The sequence below is a fragment of the Rhododendron vialii genome, chromosome 13a (assembly GCF_030253575.1).
Source record: "Rhododendron vialii isolate Sample 1 chromosome 13a, ASM3025357v1".
In the NCBI taxonomy this organism is placed as follows: domain Eukaryota; kingdom Viridiplantae; phylum Streptophyta; class Magnoliopsida; order Ericales; family Ericaceae; genus Rhododendron; species Rhododendron vialii.
In genome coordinates, this window is record NC_080569.1 from 31,747,468 (window position 1) to 31,762,487 (window position 15,020).

General features: G+C 36.4%; 2 protein-coding genes across 3 annotated transcripts; both read right to left on the reverse strand.

The window, feature by feature from the left end:
- Positions 1 to 1,847: 1,847 nt before the first annotated feature.
- Positions 1,848 to 5,267, reverse strand: LOC131314520 (pentatricopeptide repeat-containing protein At4g02750-like). Of its 2 annotated transcripts, XM_058343213.1 has the most exons (3): positions 3,043 to 5,267; positions 2,755 to 2,901; positions 1,848 to 2,640 (listed from the first exon to the last, which is right to left on the reverse strand). In XM_058343213.1, the coding sequence occupies exons 1-2, from the start codon at positions 4,919 to 4,921 to the stop codon at positions 2,819 to 2,821; spliced, it is 1,962 nt and encodes a 653-aa protein (XP_058199196.1). In that variant the 5' UTR covers positions 4,922 to 5,267; the 3' UTR covers positions 1,848 to 2,640; positions 2,755 to 2,818. The 2 variants fall into 2 exon arrangements, with proteins under 2 accessions (XP_058199196.1, XP_058199195.1); XM_058343212.1 differs by having other exon boundaries at positions 2,755 to 5,267.
- Positions 5,268 to 10,009: 4,742 nt separating this feature from the next.
- Positions 10,010 to 12,696, reverse strand: LOC131314521 (ankyrin repeat-containing protein ITN1-like). Its single transcript, XM_058343214.1, has 2 exons — positions 11,970 to 12,696; positions 10,010 to 10,903 (listed from the first exon to the last, which is right to left on the reverse strand). The coding sequence occupies exons 1-2, from the start codon at positions 12,633 to 12,635 to the stop codon at positions 10,073 to 10,075; spliced, it is 1,497 nt and encodes a 498-aa protein (XP_058199197.1). The 5' UTR covers positions 12,636 to 12,696; the 3' UTR covers positions 10,010 to 10,072.
- Between the last annotated feature and the right edge of the window lie 2,324 nt (positions 12,697 to 15,020).

The following is a 15,020-nucleotide window of genomic DNA, read 5'->3' on the forward strand; positions in this document are numbered from 1 at the left end:
GTGCGGGCTACCAAGATTTTTCATTTAACATTCATTGAGGATGGCTGGTAGGATATCCTTTGTTAATCAATTGGGCAGCCACGTGGGAGTCCGGCTCAATGGTAGCATTGTTCAATCCCTTTTTCCAAAATTATAGTTGGGCCTCGATCAATTTAGCCCCATAGTAGCCCAGAAACCATATCCTTTTATGGTCGCGGGAGAGTCCACCAGAACCAGCTTTTTCAGAGCTCTCATGACAGCAACCATCAACATTGAGTTCCACTCCAGCTACAATGGAGTTACCACTTACCCACCATATGAGTGCATTTATGAACCACAACATTGCGAAGAGGCAGTGATATTTTGGAGCTATAATAGACATTAGAATCCATGTTTTGAAAACTTTACGGGGAATTGACTTCTACACTCTCTTTTTTATCACACACACTCCTTTTTTTATCCTTATTCATGTAAATTTACATTTTTACCCTTTCATAAGTTCACTTTTTTACACATTAAAGAGCAATAGAGTAAATTCACACCAAATAAAGACAGAAAAAAAATGTATGTGGTAAAAAGGGGAGTGTGGAAATCAATTTCCAACTTTATTTTGTTTCGGTCTTTCCAAATTTGCCACAAAGTGACAACCTAGAGGGTGCTCCACATGGCATCATTGCCTAAACCCGAACTACCTTTCAATTTCAGGTTGGAAACAAACCAGTCACAACAAATCAAAGAGGGGCCGGGTGCACCTTATTCTGCCACGTTTTGGAAATTTATGTTGATTAGGTTCCAACTTTGATGTTTCAATAATGCTAAGGACATGTCAACCGGTCACTCCCCGATCATTTCTGTCTCACATATGTGTGGAGCCTATCCTATAATTTAAATGTGTGGAGCCGACACACATGTGAAAGATAAGTGGTCGGAAAATGATCGGTAGGAGTGGTTGTAGCATTGGTGATGTTTTTGGCTTTTGAGCTTTGTTTTGTCAAATGCAGTGGTATTTTGGGGAGTACATGACAAATAATTAGAGCACCTAAATACACAACTTTGTCTTCAATGTAAACACTTTCATATCCTTCAAAAAAATATTGAACCCCTAGGTGGAGTTTCACTAAGCAGAAAGTGAGTTTTGTCATTATTCAATTTTTTTCGTATCTGTTAGTTTTGCACTATTTTTGTGGATTATTAATTCTTCTCGACGAGAGAAATCGGAAAACCCAAAATTTTTTGCCTTTACCCAAATATTTGGGAAATATCCACTTTTAAGCTAATTTAAGCTAAAAAGTGCACATTTTTGCACTTGTTTAGCTTAAAAGTGAATAATTCAAAATATATTTGGATAAAAGTTTTTTTTTTTTAACTTTTTCGATTCCTCTCGTCAAGACGAATCAATAATACAAAAAAGTTTGGCTCAAAACTAACAAACTTAAAGTTAAATAAGGACAAAACTTTCAAAAAGTCCTGAAAGTTAAACCGAACTCAATCTAACGATCCGTCAAAAAAGTCCCACTCAATTGTCCCCCCAATTAATCTTTCATCAGAAAACAAATGTTGTTTTCTTATTAAATCTTAGAAAATTAACAATCCGGAAATTTATGATTCTAAATATTTCCTCAAATGAGCATTTTTGAGAAATTCATACAAAGCTGAGTTTAAAAAACCGTTAAATTTAAAAGGTTTCATTAAGTGTTTTTAAATTGTTTTTGAAAATTGGCTTACAAACAATAGTTAGATAAAAAAAAAACAGATGCAATTAATGCAAAGGAAGAACAATTATACTTAAATTAGCAACTTAATTTCGTTAGCTTCGCAACTATTGTTCATATTCATACAGATGACTGCCTCATTACAGAAGCATTGAGGAGTGAGGAATTTTCGGGCTGCCCGTGTCCAAACATTCAGAGGATGAAAAGTCATTCTTCAAGGCGACTTCTCCTACTTATGGTGAGGACATGAGAGATCAGTGTTATCTAAGCACATGACATAATTCTAAGCACTTCAAGCATAAACAAGTACATCTCACGGTTTCTGGAATATAAGCATATGCCAAACTGTAAACAAAGGTCTATTTGCAGTGCTGAATTCTCACTAATACACGGACTCGAAGCACTCCACGGTGACCAAACACTGCTCGTAGATACTCAGAACAGTTTTCTTCTAGGAAAAAAAGAAAATACTGCAGGTATCCAAAATAGTTAAGGTTCACACTCATCAGTGGTGGTTCTTTCCTTAATAGAATCCGATCTGCCCAAAACCGGGTGAATGTTCTTCAGTCAGTTGACTCAGTTATATCATTATTTGGACGATATGGATTTGAGGAGCCGAGGGAAATTGATCTACAGCCTTCACAATACCAATCACCTTTCAGTACTTCCTGTCCCAAATCAACTCAAATAGGCATCCAGTGGCAAAATCCCAGAGATCAGAAAGCAACATAAGGGGAGTTTTGGTTCACTAGAATAAATCTTGAATGGAACGATAAGACCAAGACCCAAGTTCATGCTCATCATTCTGATGCTTCGTTCACTAAAAAATGGCAGAATCTACGATTTAGATGGAATCCTCATTCGCCAGTTCAGTTGAACGGCCCCTATTCCTTCTCAAAATCATCACAGCAAACCAAACACTGCCTAAGTTATTCAGACTGTTGATAACCTGCAGATCACAAAATCATTTCAATCAGTGGAGTTGATAAAATCATTAGAAACAAAGGGCAAAAACAGCCTAATTCGTGGTACTACAATCATAAAATGGCCGCACAAAAATTACCTTATCACACTCTAGGATTGCACTACCATGGTCCTCGAATCGAACTATGGATTGTTTTCTATCTTCAGATCCAGCTCCATCCTGGTTGCTTCTCTGCTCCTCTATCTGTCATCAATATCCTTGTGCTTTCAACCTCATCCCATCTCCCTGCCTCAGCATTCAAGTTTGATAAGAGCACAAAATTTGAAGATTTATGAGGTTCGAGTTTGGAAAGCTTCTCAGCTGCAACACGCCCAATCTCTAAATTTCCATATACACGACAAGCATAAAGTAAAGCCCCCCATACACCTGCAGTGGGCTCGATCTTCATTTCCCTTACCATCTGAAAGGCTTCTTCCAATCTCCCTGCCCGCCCAAGCAAGCAAACCATGCAAGCATAGTGTTCAGCCACAGGTTCAATCAAGTGCTCTTCAGTCATTGACCTGAACAAATTCAAACCGTCATCTACTAATCCAGAATGACTACATGCTGATAGTACCCCAATAAAAGTAACCTCATCAGGTTTAACCCCTTTGACTGTCATTTCCTGGAATATTTTAACCGTCTTTTCCACATTTCCGTTTGAAGCATACCCAGAAATCAAGGAATTCCACGATATAACATCGACATTGTCAATATACTTGAAAACATAGTCGGCGCTCAAGATCCTTCCGCATTTCGCATACATAGAGATTAAGGCATTATTGACAAAGAGGTCATTCGCATAACCGCTTTTCACAACAGTTTGGTGAAGTTGGTTTCCAATTTCAAGAGCTGCAAGATTTGCACAAGAACATAGTCCAGAAACAAAAGTGGATTGATCAGGTTTTTTACCATCCTGTACCATCAACAAAAAAGTCGTGAGTGCATTTGTGAATAAGCCATTTTGTGTAAAACCTGAAATTAGGGTATTCCAAGAAACTAAATTCTTCTCCCCCATCTCTTCAAAAACCGCAACTGCTTTGTCCATTTGGCCTGTTTGAGCATAACCAAATATCATATTATTCCATGAAGCTATGTTCTTTTGCGGCATCCGTTTTAATAGGTTTAAAGCTTCATCTACTCTCCCGCAATGAGCATATCCAGCAATCATAGTATTCCAACAAACAACATCTGGGGCGCCTATCTTTTCAAAAATCCGACGAGCCTCATCCATCCTTCTATTCTGTATATAGCCAGAGATCATTGCAGTTTGGGCTCCCACGTTCTTACATGGCATTTTATTTAACACTTGCTCCGCTTCATGGAGCTTACCAACTCGAACATATCCATTAATGATGGTAGTCCACGATACGGCATTTTTCTCAGGCATTTGTGTGAATAGCCATATAGCCTCGTTAATTTGGCATTGTTGCACATAAGCAGCTATCATTGCATTCCAAGAAACCACATTTTTATCCTCCATCTCATCAAAGAGTCTCCTAGCCTCCGTGATTTGACCATTCCTTGAAAATCCACATAACATTGTGACTTTAGAGACAATGTTTGGGTCAGGAGTTCTCTGAAAAAATTTCCAAGCCGAATCCAAATCACCCGCATTCACAAACCCATCCACCATCAAGTTCCACGAAACCACATCCCTTTCATCCATTTCCTCGAAAAATCTCAAACCCAGAGACATCTCTCCATTATGGGTATACCCGGCTAGCATTGAATTCCGTGACACTATACTTTTATCCTCCATTTCATCAAAAAGTTTCCTAGCATCACCAAAACATCCTTTCTTCGCGTAACCAGCAATCATCGCATTCCAACAAGCCCGGTTCTTCTTCTTCTCCGGAAGCAAATCGAACAACACTCTAGCCTTTTCGACATCTCCCTTACGTGTGTAACAAGTTATCATCAAAGTCCACGTGAAATCATCCCTCTGGGTCATTTTATCAAACAGTTCACGGGCTTTGTCAACTTTGTCACCGTGCAAGTACCCAGCAATCATTGTGTTCCAGGAAACCAAGTTCTTGCGCGGCATTTTATCGAACAGGTTCCGTGCATCGCTGATTCTGCCGTTCTTGGCATAAACAGATATCATGGAGTTATAGGTGACAGTGTTGCGGTGGGGCATTTGGTTGAATATTCTGGTGGCTTCTTCGATCCGACCGCATTTTCCCAACTGGGTTATCTTCACATTTTGGTTGAAAACTTGGCTTCTTCTTCCACTTTCACCAATTGATTTCAGCCTTGGTATCATCCCTTTGTTTTTTATACAACTCCAATTCCCTCCTTCAATGGTGTTTCGGGCACGTCCATTGTTGTGTTCTCAGTTCCCTTCGTCAATGGAATTAACAGAATATTGATTGCAGTTAACTTGTCAAACTGAAGTAGATATTCTTTCTGCCGATCAAAAAAGAAGTAGATATTCTTTCGGCGGAAGCAGAAAACAGGATTCTGTTGGGTTAGCCCAAGGTACTCCGGTTTGTTAGTTGGAGAGTTCGCTCCCACTAAAATTAACCATAATTCTACGTGCTCCGATAAGGCACCCGTAAGTATTCTGAAGAGAGAAATCAACGGTTCAAATTCACATTCACTAGTTTCTCTTTTCGGGATATCTTTTCAATGTAGCATCGTTCTTAAACAAAATATGTTCTGATTTTGGGGTTAGATCATAAGAAAAAAATTCTTGTAAACTTCTTAGTTATGGTGTTGATACCTTTGATAGGGTCGGAAAAGGAATAACTCGAGGTGTGCGAGCTGGCCGGACATTCCGGACCATTAAAAAAAGTTATGGATTTACAATTTAGCTATTCGATTAAAAATATTTGACATTTTTTTTTATATTTTCGTTCGTTTTTTTTTTTTGAATATTTTTTTTCAATTCACCTTATATTTTTTATGCGGCTATCAGTCCAAAAAAAATACTATAACCAAAAGTAAGTTTTTAATAAAAACGAAAAATTACCAAATGCTTGTACTTTTATTTATGTTGTCGTTTTCGTTTTTATATGATTTTTTTTTTGGAGGAAGCTAAGGTACACAGGGTATACCGTATGCCTAAATTATGACAATTTGTGATTTTCCTTATGCCAATTTTTGGTTTTCTAATGCATATTTATGATTCTAGTTACGATTTGTACATTAAAATTTACCTGTTGAACAGGTCATTAGCAGGTTACCTATAATTAAAAAATATTGTTATTATGTAACCATAATTATTCGTACTGAAATCCATAATACTTGTACCCTAACCAAATATATACGTACAATATCAAAAATTAAATAATGTTACCCACAAATGTTATAACAATACCATAAATTGGCATTATCTTATCACAATGAATCGTACCAATTTTTTTTTGACTCGTATGATATTCCGTAACAAAATCAAAATATGTCGTACCAGAATCAACAATTGTTATACCCAAGCCAAAAATATTTGTAAAATGCCACAAATTTTATACAATAACCACAATTATTATGACAACACCTAAAATTGTCATTTTCTTAACACAATGTGTCATATAAAAAGAAAACATATTTAAATACCACAAATTTTATAACAAACCATAATTGTTATGACAATACCATAAATTGACGTTTTCTTACCACAATGTGTCGTACCAAAGGAAATTAATTAAAATATTCCGTAATAACACATGTCTAAAATACCACAAATTCAGTAATATAACCAAATTTGTTATGACAACACCATAAATTGACGTTTTCATACCCACAACGTCTCGTATAAAAAAATTCAATCAGAATGTTCAATTAACGATAGTTATAATCAATAAAATATCATACCTCAAATTTAGTAATATAACCAAATTTGTTATGACAACGCCATAAATTAACGTTTTCATACCCACAACGTTTCGTATAAAAAAAATTCAATTGAAATGCTCAGTTAACGATAGTTATTATTAGCAAAATACCATACCGCAAATTCAGTAATATAACCACATTTGTTATGACAACACCATAAATTAGCGTTTTCATATCCACAACGTGTCGTATAAAAAAAATTCAATCGGAATGTTCAGTAAACGATAGTTATAATTGACAAAATACAATACCACTAATTATTTTCAATTCCCGCCACATTATTTTTTCAAATTTAAAATTTCCACCATATTATCTTAATTTTCGATTCCCTCTACACTATTTTTTCAAATTCTTATTTGTCCCTACACAATACCTCAATAATTTAAACTAAAAATGAAGTTCTCGCACAAAATTTTCATCCAAGAAATTCACCAAAAAGTAAGTATTATATCCAAATTTTTGAATACAACTACAATTTCCTCTCAAAATATTAGTTTACATCAAATTATTTTTCTACAAAATTTAATTCAAAAAATCAAAATTCCTTCGTGGAAAAATGAGAGGTCACGAAAAAAATAATTATCCAACTGTCTCAAATGCATACAATTTCAACACTAAAATGGAGTACAAAAAAATAAGTGTGAATATCAAAAAATAGAGTGTGAAAATTACTTTCCTTTTTTTAATTGGTGAAATTAATTATATTAATACCCAATTTTATCAATATTCAGGGCGGTGCGCTTAACAATTGGCACTATATATTTGACACATGGATCGGTGTTAAACCTTCACCCTATGCGTACCAATCCAAATTTAATGGTGGTCCTTGGAACTAGGTCGTGAAAGTAAAATCTAAATAATTTTGTAAATTTATTGTCATTGTACTTTCTTTCAAAAAAAATTATTATAGTCGACATTTTGATTTACACCAATGACATAGGCTATAATATTGATCTACAAGTGTAGGCCCAGCACTTGGATGGAGGCATTTGAGGCCTCTTCTCAAATTTTCAGCCTGAAAATAAAGCCCTTACATACAAGAAAATATTATATAATTAATAGCCTTTAGAATTACAAATTCTCAATTGTGTACCATAGTGATAAGGTGTTAGAGTTTGGACATTTATCTAAAAGATCTGGGGTTCAAATCTTAAACCCTTCGTTCCTTTTTTTTTTTAAAGAATGTTGTTATTTTTTAGAATAAATCACATAGTTAGTTCTTGAAGTTTCATACTTCAACAAATCTCGTCGTTCAATTTCAATACAACATTAAAATATAATAATGCACCATCTGAGCCCCACGTAAGGCATTTTTTTTTTTATCAAAATCGTCTATCTTTTACATAATATTAATTAAGTCATTCGTACCAAGAATGAAGTTGATGGCTTATAGCTAGGCACTTAATTGGATGGAAAATATCATTCTATTATTCAATTTGCGTGCCGATGATGGAGCTTCCTAAACTTGATAGAGACAAAAAATTACGTGGGTGACTTAATTAACAAACATAAAAAATTCAATGGATTTGATCGTCATTATTGTGTCACAGTCGCATGGCCACATTACATTCAACTACAATAGAGGACTAGGTTTTATACCAAATATAAATTGACTGAACAATCTAAATGTCGTTAGTGAGTGTATTTTTAAAATGATCGATCAGGACTGTTAGGATGTTAAGTTATACAATATTTAATTTGTGATATTTTAGACATGTATCTTATTTGGGTATAATAATTATTGATTGTGCAACGATATATTTTGATCTTGTATCTAGTATCTTTTGATCGATTTCTTTTGGTACGACACATTGTGGTAAGAAAGTGTCAAATTTTTGTATTGTCATAACAATTGTGTTTATGTTGTATAATTTGTAGTATTTTACACATGAGGGAGAGAGAGAGAGAAAGTCAAAGAAGAGAGAACAACCTGTTACCTGCTAAACCATTTTTTTATTTTATTAATTGATTTAAGAAATGGGTGGTCTGGATTATTTACTTTGAAATCCAAGGGTTTAAAATCATGATGCGTACGGTACACCCCCGAATAAATGGTGTGTACCATAGGACTACCCTTTTTTTTTTCCACTTTAGTTCACATTTTAATACTTCTTTAACTTCTCTTTTCAGCTTAATTTGATTTTCGATTCCTATTCGTAACACACCAAATAACCTTCTTTAGATTGGATCAAACGATAACCTGGACAACTACGAATCAACTATCTTTGGTTCCCATTAGAAACACTCCAAAGGACCTACTACTTAGCTAGCTTGGATTGGAACTACCTTTGTTTCTTTGTGTAGCTAATTTAAGGAGACAAATAGATGGTTTCCGAATCCTATATATCTTTCTTCCTTCTTTGTTTTGAAACTTGGGTTATAAGCTTCCTAGTGAAGTGAGTTAAGAGAACTCACTTGTAAAGCTTTGTTTTTTTTCCAGTTTAAATCATTTGCTCCAATTATCGGGCGTGGAGTTCTCAAGTTTGGAGAACCACGTATATCCTTTGTTTTGAGTGTGTTGGTTTGACTTGGGGCACCAGAAGAAAACCATTCCACGAGCCGTATTTGGAATCTAGAATACAGACACGAGATAGAAAACAAACCAATTCATATAATAGAAGAACCATTGTCATGCATTAATCAAGATTTGGATGAACACCTATAGTTTGTACAAGAATAATTATTATTTGGATGATAGCTTCATCTACACCCCAGAGATTAGTTTAGCCAATGGGATGAGTCGTTGAACTTTCTCTGTACTGAGTCTCCCTTATTGTTGATGTAAATCCCCTTTGTATACTTTTGACAAACCTAGAGGTTATTTGTGTGGGAGGAAGAAGAACTTCAACGATTACTGTTTTTTCAAAGCATCCTGTGACTGGAGGAACAAAAGATCTTATGTCTCGGTTATCATCTGGGGATGAATCATTCTCTGTCAAATCCTTATGTATGCTATCAGAAGTGCAGGTCCCTAAAGGAAGAAAGTGTGTTTGGGATAATATAGCTCCACCAAGAGAGCAATTTTTGGCTGGTTAGCTTGGAGGCATGGAAGGGTGAAGAGAACCGATACGTTGGTAAGAAAAAGTACTATGAAAGCGAATCAAGCCCGTTGCAAGAGTAGTACTGGATGCGGTTGGTTATGACTTCAACTGCATTGAGGATTATCGGGAATGGATTGGTTTATGACAACTTAGTTTCTTGGTTCCTTCCTATTGAGATTGAGTCTCGGTATGTTATCGCGGGTTGAACTCTTCTCAACCCCTTATGTTCCGGTGACTCGGGAGCACACGATTAGCTCCGGGAGAGGGTGCCGACCTTACCTAGTTGGGATATTCTCTTTGGATTGTTGTTAATAGAACTCCATTTTAGTTGTGCAAGGAAAGGTAATGAAAACGGGTGCCAAATCAACAGGAGGCCATTCATGCATTCCAATAGATAGAAAGATGAGGCAAAGTGGAGTACTACTCTGCCATCCAATTTTATCAGTACTTGCAAACCTTGCAATGAGAGACAACAATAAATCAAACACTACAATTGTTATTGAATCGCTGATGAAATCCGTACAAGAAACACAGACCTATCAATCGTTAACCTCGTTTACTGGAACTTGATTCAGACAAGGTTTTGGGTCTCCTCCGAGTGATATACCCAATCTTTTAAGCCTCCTCACAGCCTTATCTCTGCTCTTTTTCTCGCCAACAATGCTTGCTATCGTGCGTATTGCGTGCACGAGGAGAACAATTGCTGTCACGCTGCACCAGACAACAACTGCAACTTCAATAGTGCGAGTGAGGGCTTTCCTTTCCCATTTCGGTGTGACCACGGTGATAGAGAATGAATACGTAAATGCCATGGAGGTGATTGCTAAGCACATAACTGCGACCAACACCCACACATAACGCCTTCTGTTGAAGGGCAATTCGCTGATGAGCAACAAGATTGTGCTCAGAGATGCAACAAAGCCGACTGTGTTAGAACGGAGGAAGTATTTGTACAAATGTGGATAGTTATAAGCCATCACAGCTTCTCCACCTGTGTGTCCATTATTGTCTTGCCAAACACCACCTGGAGGGGTCACCCCAGCTTGAAAAGCCATGGTCGCTAACAGTACCGCAACAATTATCAACGCATTTCTTTTCTTGGCTAACCACTTAGGATCGATAGCGTCCTTGGCTCTTTTAGCACGAAAATTTTGAAGTAAGTCTTCTATATTGTTACTGTTTTCTCCTTCTGGCTTTGTTTTTCCTCTTTTAGCATGGAAGCTGTTTCGAAGTATGTCTTTAATCCAGACTGCTCCTTCTGGTTTTGTTCCTTGTCCTTGTGCAGGAAGTAGAATGTCCATCGCCGTATGTTTCCTTGCATTTTTTGCATTCACATCTATTTTCGTGTGGCAGAGAACATACTCGATAATCTGAAACATCCATTAGATACGAGAAATTCATGGTTTGGTTTACAAATAACAGTTTCGACATCATACGCAAATCTTTCTACGTGGCTCAACAACCAGCATAATCTGTCTCCTAGAAATGACAAAAGCATATCTTTCTTAACTTCTCCTTGAGATTAACATGCTTGAAGAGAGGTGGATTTGAGAAAATATAAGAGAAAAATGACTATGGTTTTCTCACCACTTATTTGCATATCCAGGAACGGTTCATGATGAGAAAATATCAGCCTTCAGCCCGACAGTAGTTTAGCCCAAGGGAACCCCATGTACCTTGAGTTTTTCGGAAAAAATACATTCCAACATTTTTTTGAAACTCGTTTCTTACACGATTGATCAACTTTAGAGTGTTAATGCGTGTATTCAACATTAACACTCTAAAGTTGGAAAAATGTGAGAGCACAAGGGTCTTTGGTTGTCAAATCTCTCGCGATAAGCCGCCTACTCGAGAGAGTTGACTTACAAGACCTATATGCTATCACATTTTTCACTGCACGACATAAATTTTCTGAAGTTAGACTGTTTTTTTTTTTTTTTGTTTGAACGTCGAAGAAAGATTTTAATTAAATGTAGGAATTACAAGAGATTAAAGAGACAAGAGAGCAAAAGATATCACAATGAGAGGGTAACATCCTAACGAGAGGGTAACATCCCAACGAGGTGCACCCTCTACCCCTCGACAATCATATGCCACCCCGACGCAGGAAGGCAAAGAGATTGACAAGCAATCAACCAAAGCCAAGACAAAGAAAAAAAGAAGAGAGCAATGCAATCCGAAGGCCAAAAAGAACAAAGCAGGCCGTCAGGGTACGTGTTAGTGTCAAACATTGTGAGTTTCTGACAGAGATTAAGATACAAACCATGAAAAACATGGATCCTGGGATTCTATAGGGCAGGCTACCCTACAGGCCTTTTAAGGCGCATCCAGACAGTCTATTTTGGCAATCAATGGTTCAGATATTTAGTCTCGAATTAACATAACTTACAAGTGTTGAGGGCAAAATTAAAACCTTTCACTGTGTTTCTAACATACCTCGAATCTTTCATCCGCAACAGCAATGTGTAGTATGGTGTTTCCAGCATCATCTTTGGCATTGACAAACTCCTCACTTTTAAACTTCTCTAGCAGTAGCTTCAGAAACGCTAGCTGATTATATTTGACACACAAATGTAAGATTGTGTCTTTGTCTCCTCTTTCCACCCTGGCTCGAACTGCATGTGGGTTAGCTTTATATAACTCATCGAAGACCTCGACCTGTCCTCTCATAGCTGCAACATGGAGAGGGTTTGCACCGTCTCGATCACGAGCTAGGCACATTTCTGGTCTCACCTTTGTCAATGCTTTCACAATCTCAATGTGTCCATTTGCCGATGCCAAGTGAAGGAGCGATCGTTGATGCGAATCTAGAGCTTCGGCAAGCTCCGGATTGCTAGCCAACAGTGTTTTGAAAATATCAGCTTGCCCACGTGATGCAGCCACATGTAGATGGTTCCAGTTGAAACATTTCACCGCAGCACAATCAGGATTGAATTCATTGTCTTGGCGCAAGGAATTTCCATTTCCACTGATTTTTGATTCATGGAGCCTCTCCTCCATTGTTTCTCTCTCTGTTCCCCCCCTCTCTAAGTCATTGTCTTGGCGCAAGGAATTTCCATTTTCATTTCCATTGATTTCTGATTCAGGGAGCCTCTCCTCCATTGTTTCTCTCTCTGTTCCCCCTCTCTCTAAGTCAACTGAACACTTGTGTTTCACAGCGAGTAACTACACAAAAAGGAGTATGCGCATAGGCACAAATAGAGGTGGCAAATGGGCATGTTCAGACGGGTTGAAATGGATCATGGGTTATATATGGATCAATATTAAACGAGTTAGATCTTAAATATAGACGGAATAAGTTAAGTCATACCCATAAAACCCGACATGTGCCACACAAGCTGCGGAATCTCTTTCCATTATGGACTTGCATATTTCAAGTCTTTCTTTATTGATTCGGTAAAAGTAAAGCCCATTTGTAGTAAATAAGATAAGAAAATATTGTAGTAATAAGAAAGACTAGATCATGTAATTAAGAAAGAATTATAATTAGTACAAATATATTGTATTATTTAGCTAACTACTCCGCACATGATAATGTGAACCCATCTTAATTAAGAGGGAAAGAGAGTAGGTACGTAGAGTGGGATTAACAGTAACTTCACCTTTACAACTAGTCTAGTCGGTCGCCTTTATACAACATTTGTTTCTAACAGTTCATCATAACCAACTATGACTAGTCTAGTTGGTCACCTTGCACGCTCTTTAGAGAGGCCAAGGAGTCAAATCTTGTCGAATGCAAGAATTAATTATTACTATATTATTAGTTATAAGTAAAACACATTTGTAGTAATTAAGCAAATGTGAACACTGAGCAGGGAATTCAGAAGTCTAGGGTATATGTTTGACGCAATTGATAACACAACTAATGCAAAATTATTTGTGATTGATGACATTGATAACACAACTAATTCAAAGTCTAGGGCATATGAATGATGTCATTGACAACTAGTAATTAATCAATTTATGGCGATTATACTTACGTAAAATGTGTTTAATAGGCATTATTGGCAAAGTCAATGCTAATTTGTATGGAAATTTTAATTCCCTAATTTCGGTTGATGGATCACTGCCTTCCCTTCAATGAATCAATCAATTATATACTCTATACAGGGATGGGGATGGAGATCTTGGGGTGAAATGAGAGAGGAGCAAGATATGGCATCGGAGAAGATGATTAGTCATCACTCATTGGTCTTCGAGATGAAATTTTTTTGGTATTTTTATTTTTATTTCGTCTATTCTGGAGTAATTTTTTGGTATTTTTACTACACAAAAATATATGCGCATAGGCAGGCACAAGCATAGGTGACAAATGGGCGAGTTCGGACGGGTTGAAATGGGTCATGAGTTGAATATGGAAAAATATTAGATGAGTTAGATATAGACGGGTCAAATATAAGTCAAGTCATACCCATAAAACCCGACTTGCGCGGCACAAGCTGCGGAATCTCTTTCCATTATGGACTTGCATATTTCAAGTCTTTCTTTATTGATACTAGGGTATATGTTTGTCGTAATACGAAATATTTGTGATTGATGACATTTTTTTTTAAAACTAATATATAAAGTCTAGGGCATATGAATGATGTCATTGACAACAAGTGATTAATCAATTTATGGCGATTATATACTTACGTAAAATGTAAATGTCGCGTGTAAAATGTGTTTAATAGGCATTAATTGGCAAAGTCAATGCTAATTTGTATCAACATTTTAATTCCCCAATTTCGATTGATGTATCACTGCCTTCCCTTCAATGAATCAATCGATTATACTTGATACAAATGTGTTAGTGCCTTCCAAGCCACCAAACCCTTAATCTTAAATTTCTGAAATAAATAATTTTTTTAAAAAGAAACAAGAACAATTTAATAGTTACCTATGGTAATCAATATAGATATCTTCCCCTCGATCATGTTGAGCATAACGTAATATGTGGTCGTTTGATTCTTCAACCCGTTCTTCTCGATCGAATCTTCCTTATTAACTAAAGTTGTGCCCATTTGATACACATGATAGTAGAAAAAAGAAATTTTTTTGTCACTTGTGAATCGAACAAGCACCACACTAGTACGAACAAAATAAAAAACAAAAAATAAAATAGAGCAAAAAAAGCAATTGAAAACAAACTAATGTATCCAAATTTTTGGGCAACCAAAGGCGGCAGTACGTTAGAATTGGCTAAGTGAGCAATGAAGCATGTCAAATGGGGTTGCATTGATTGAACAAAAATGCATTTTAATGTTTGCAGGGATGGAAATCTTGGGGAGAAGATGGTTAGTCACCACTCATTCGCCTTCGAGACGTACCAAATTATTTTTGGCATTTTTGTTTGTTTTTTCTAATTTTTTTGTCAGATTAATTTATTTTTTGAATTAATCATTCAATCTGACCAGAGGAGAGGAGTCCAAAAAGTAAAAATTATGACAAAAATAAAAAAAGGTTACGAAAGACAAAAAAAAATACTCAAACAATTGCATTTTTCGT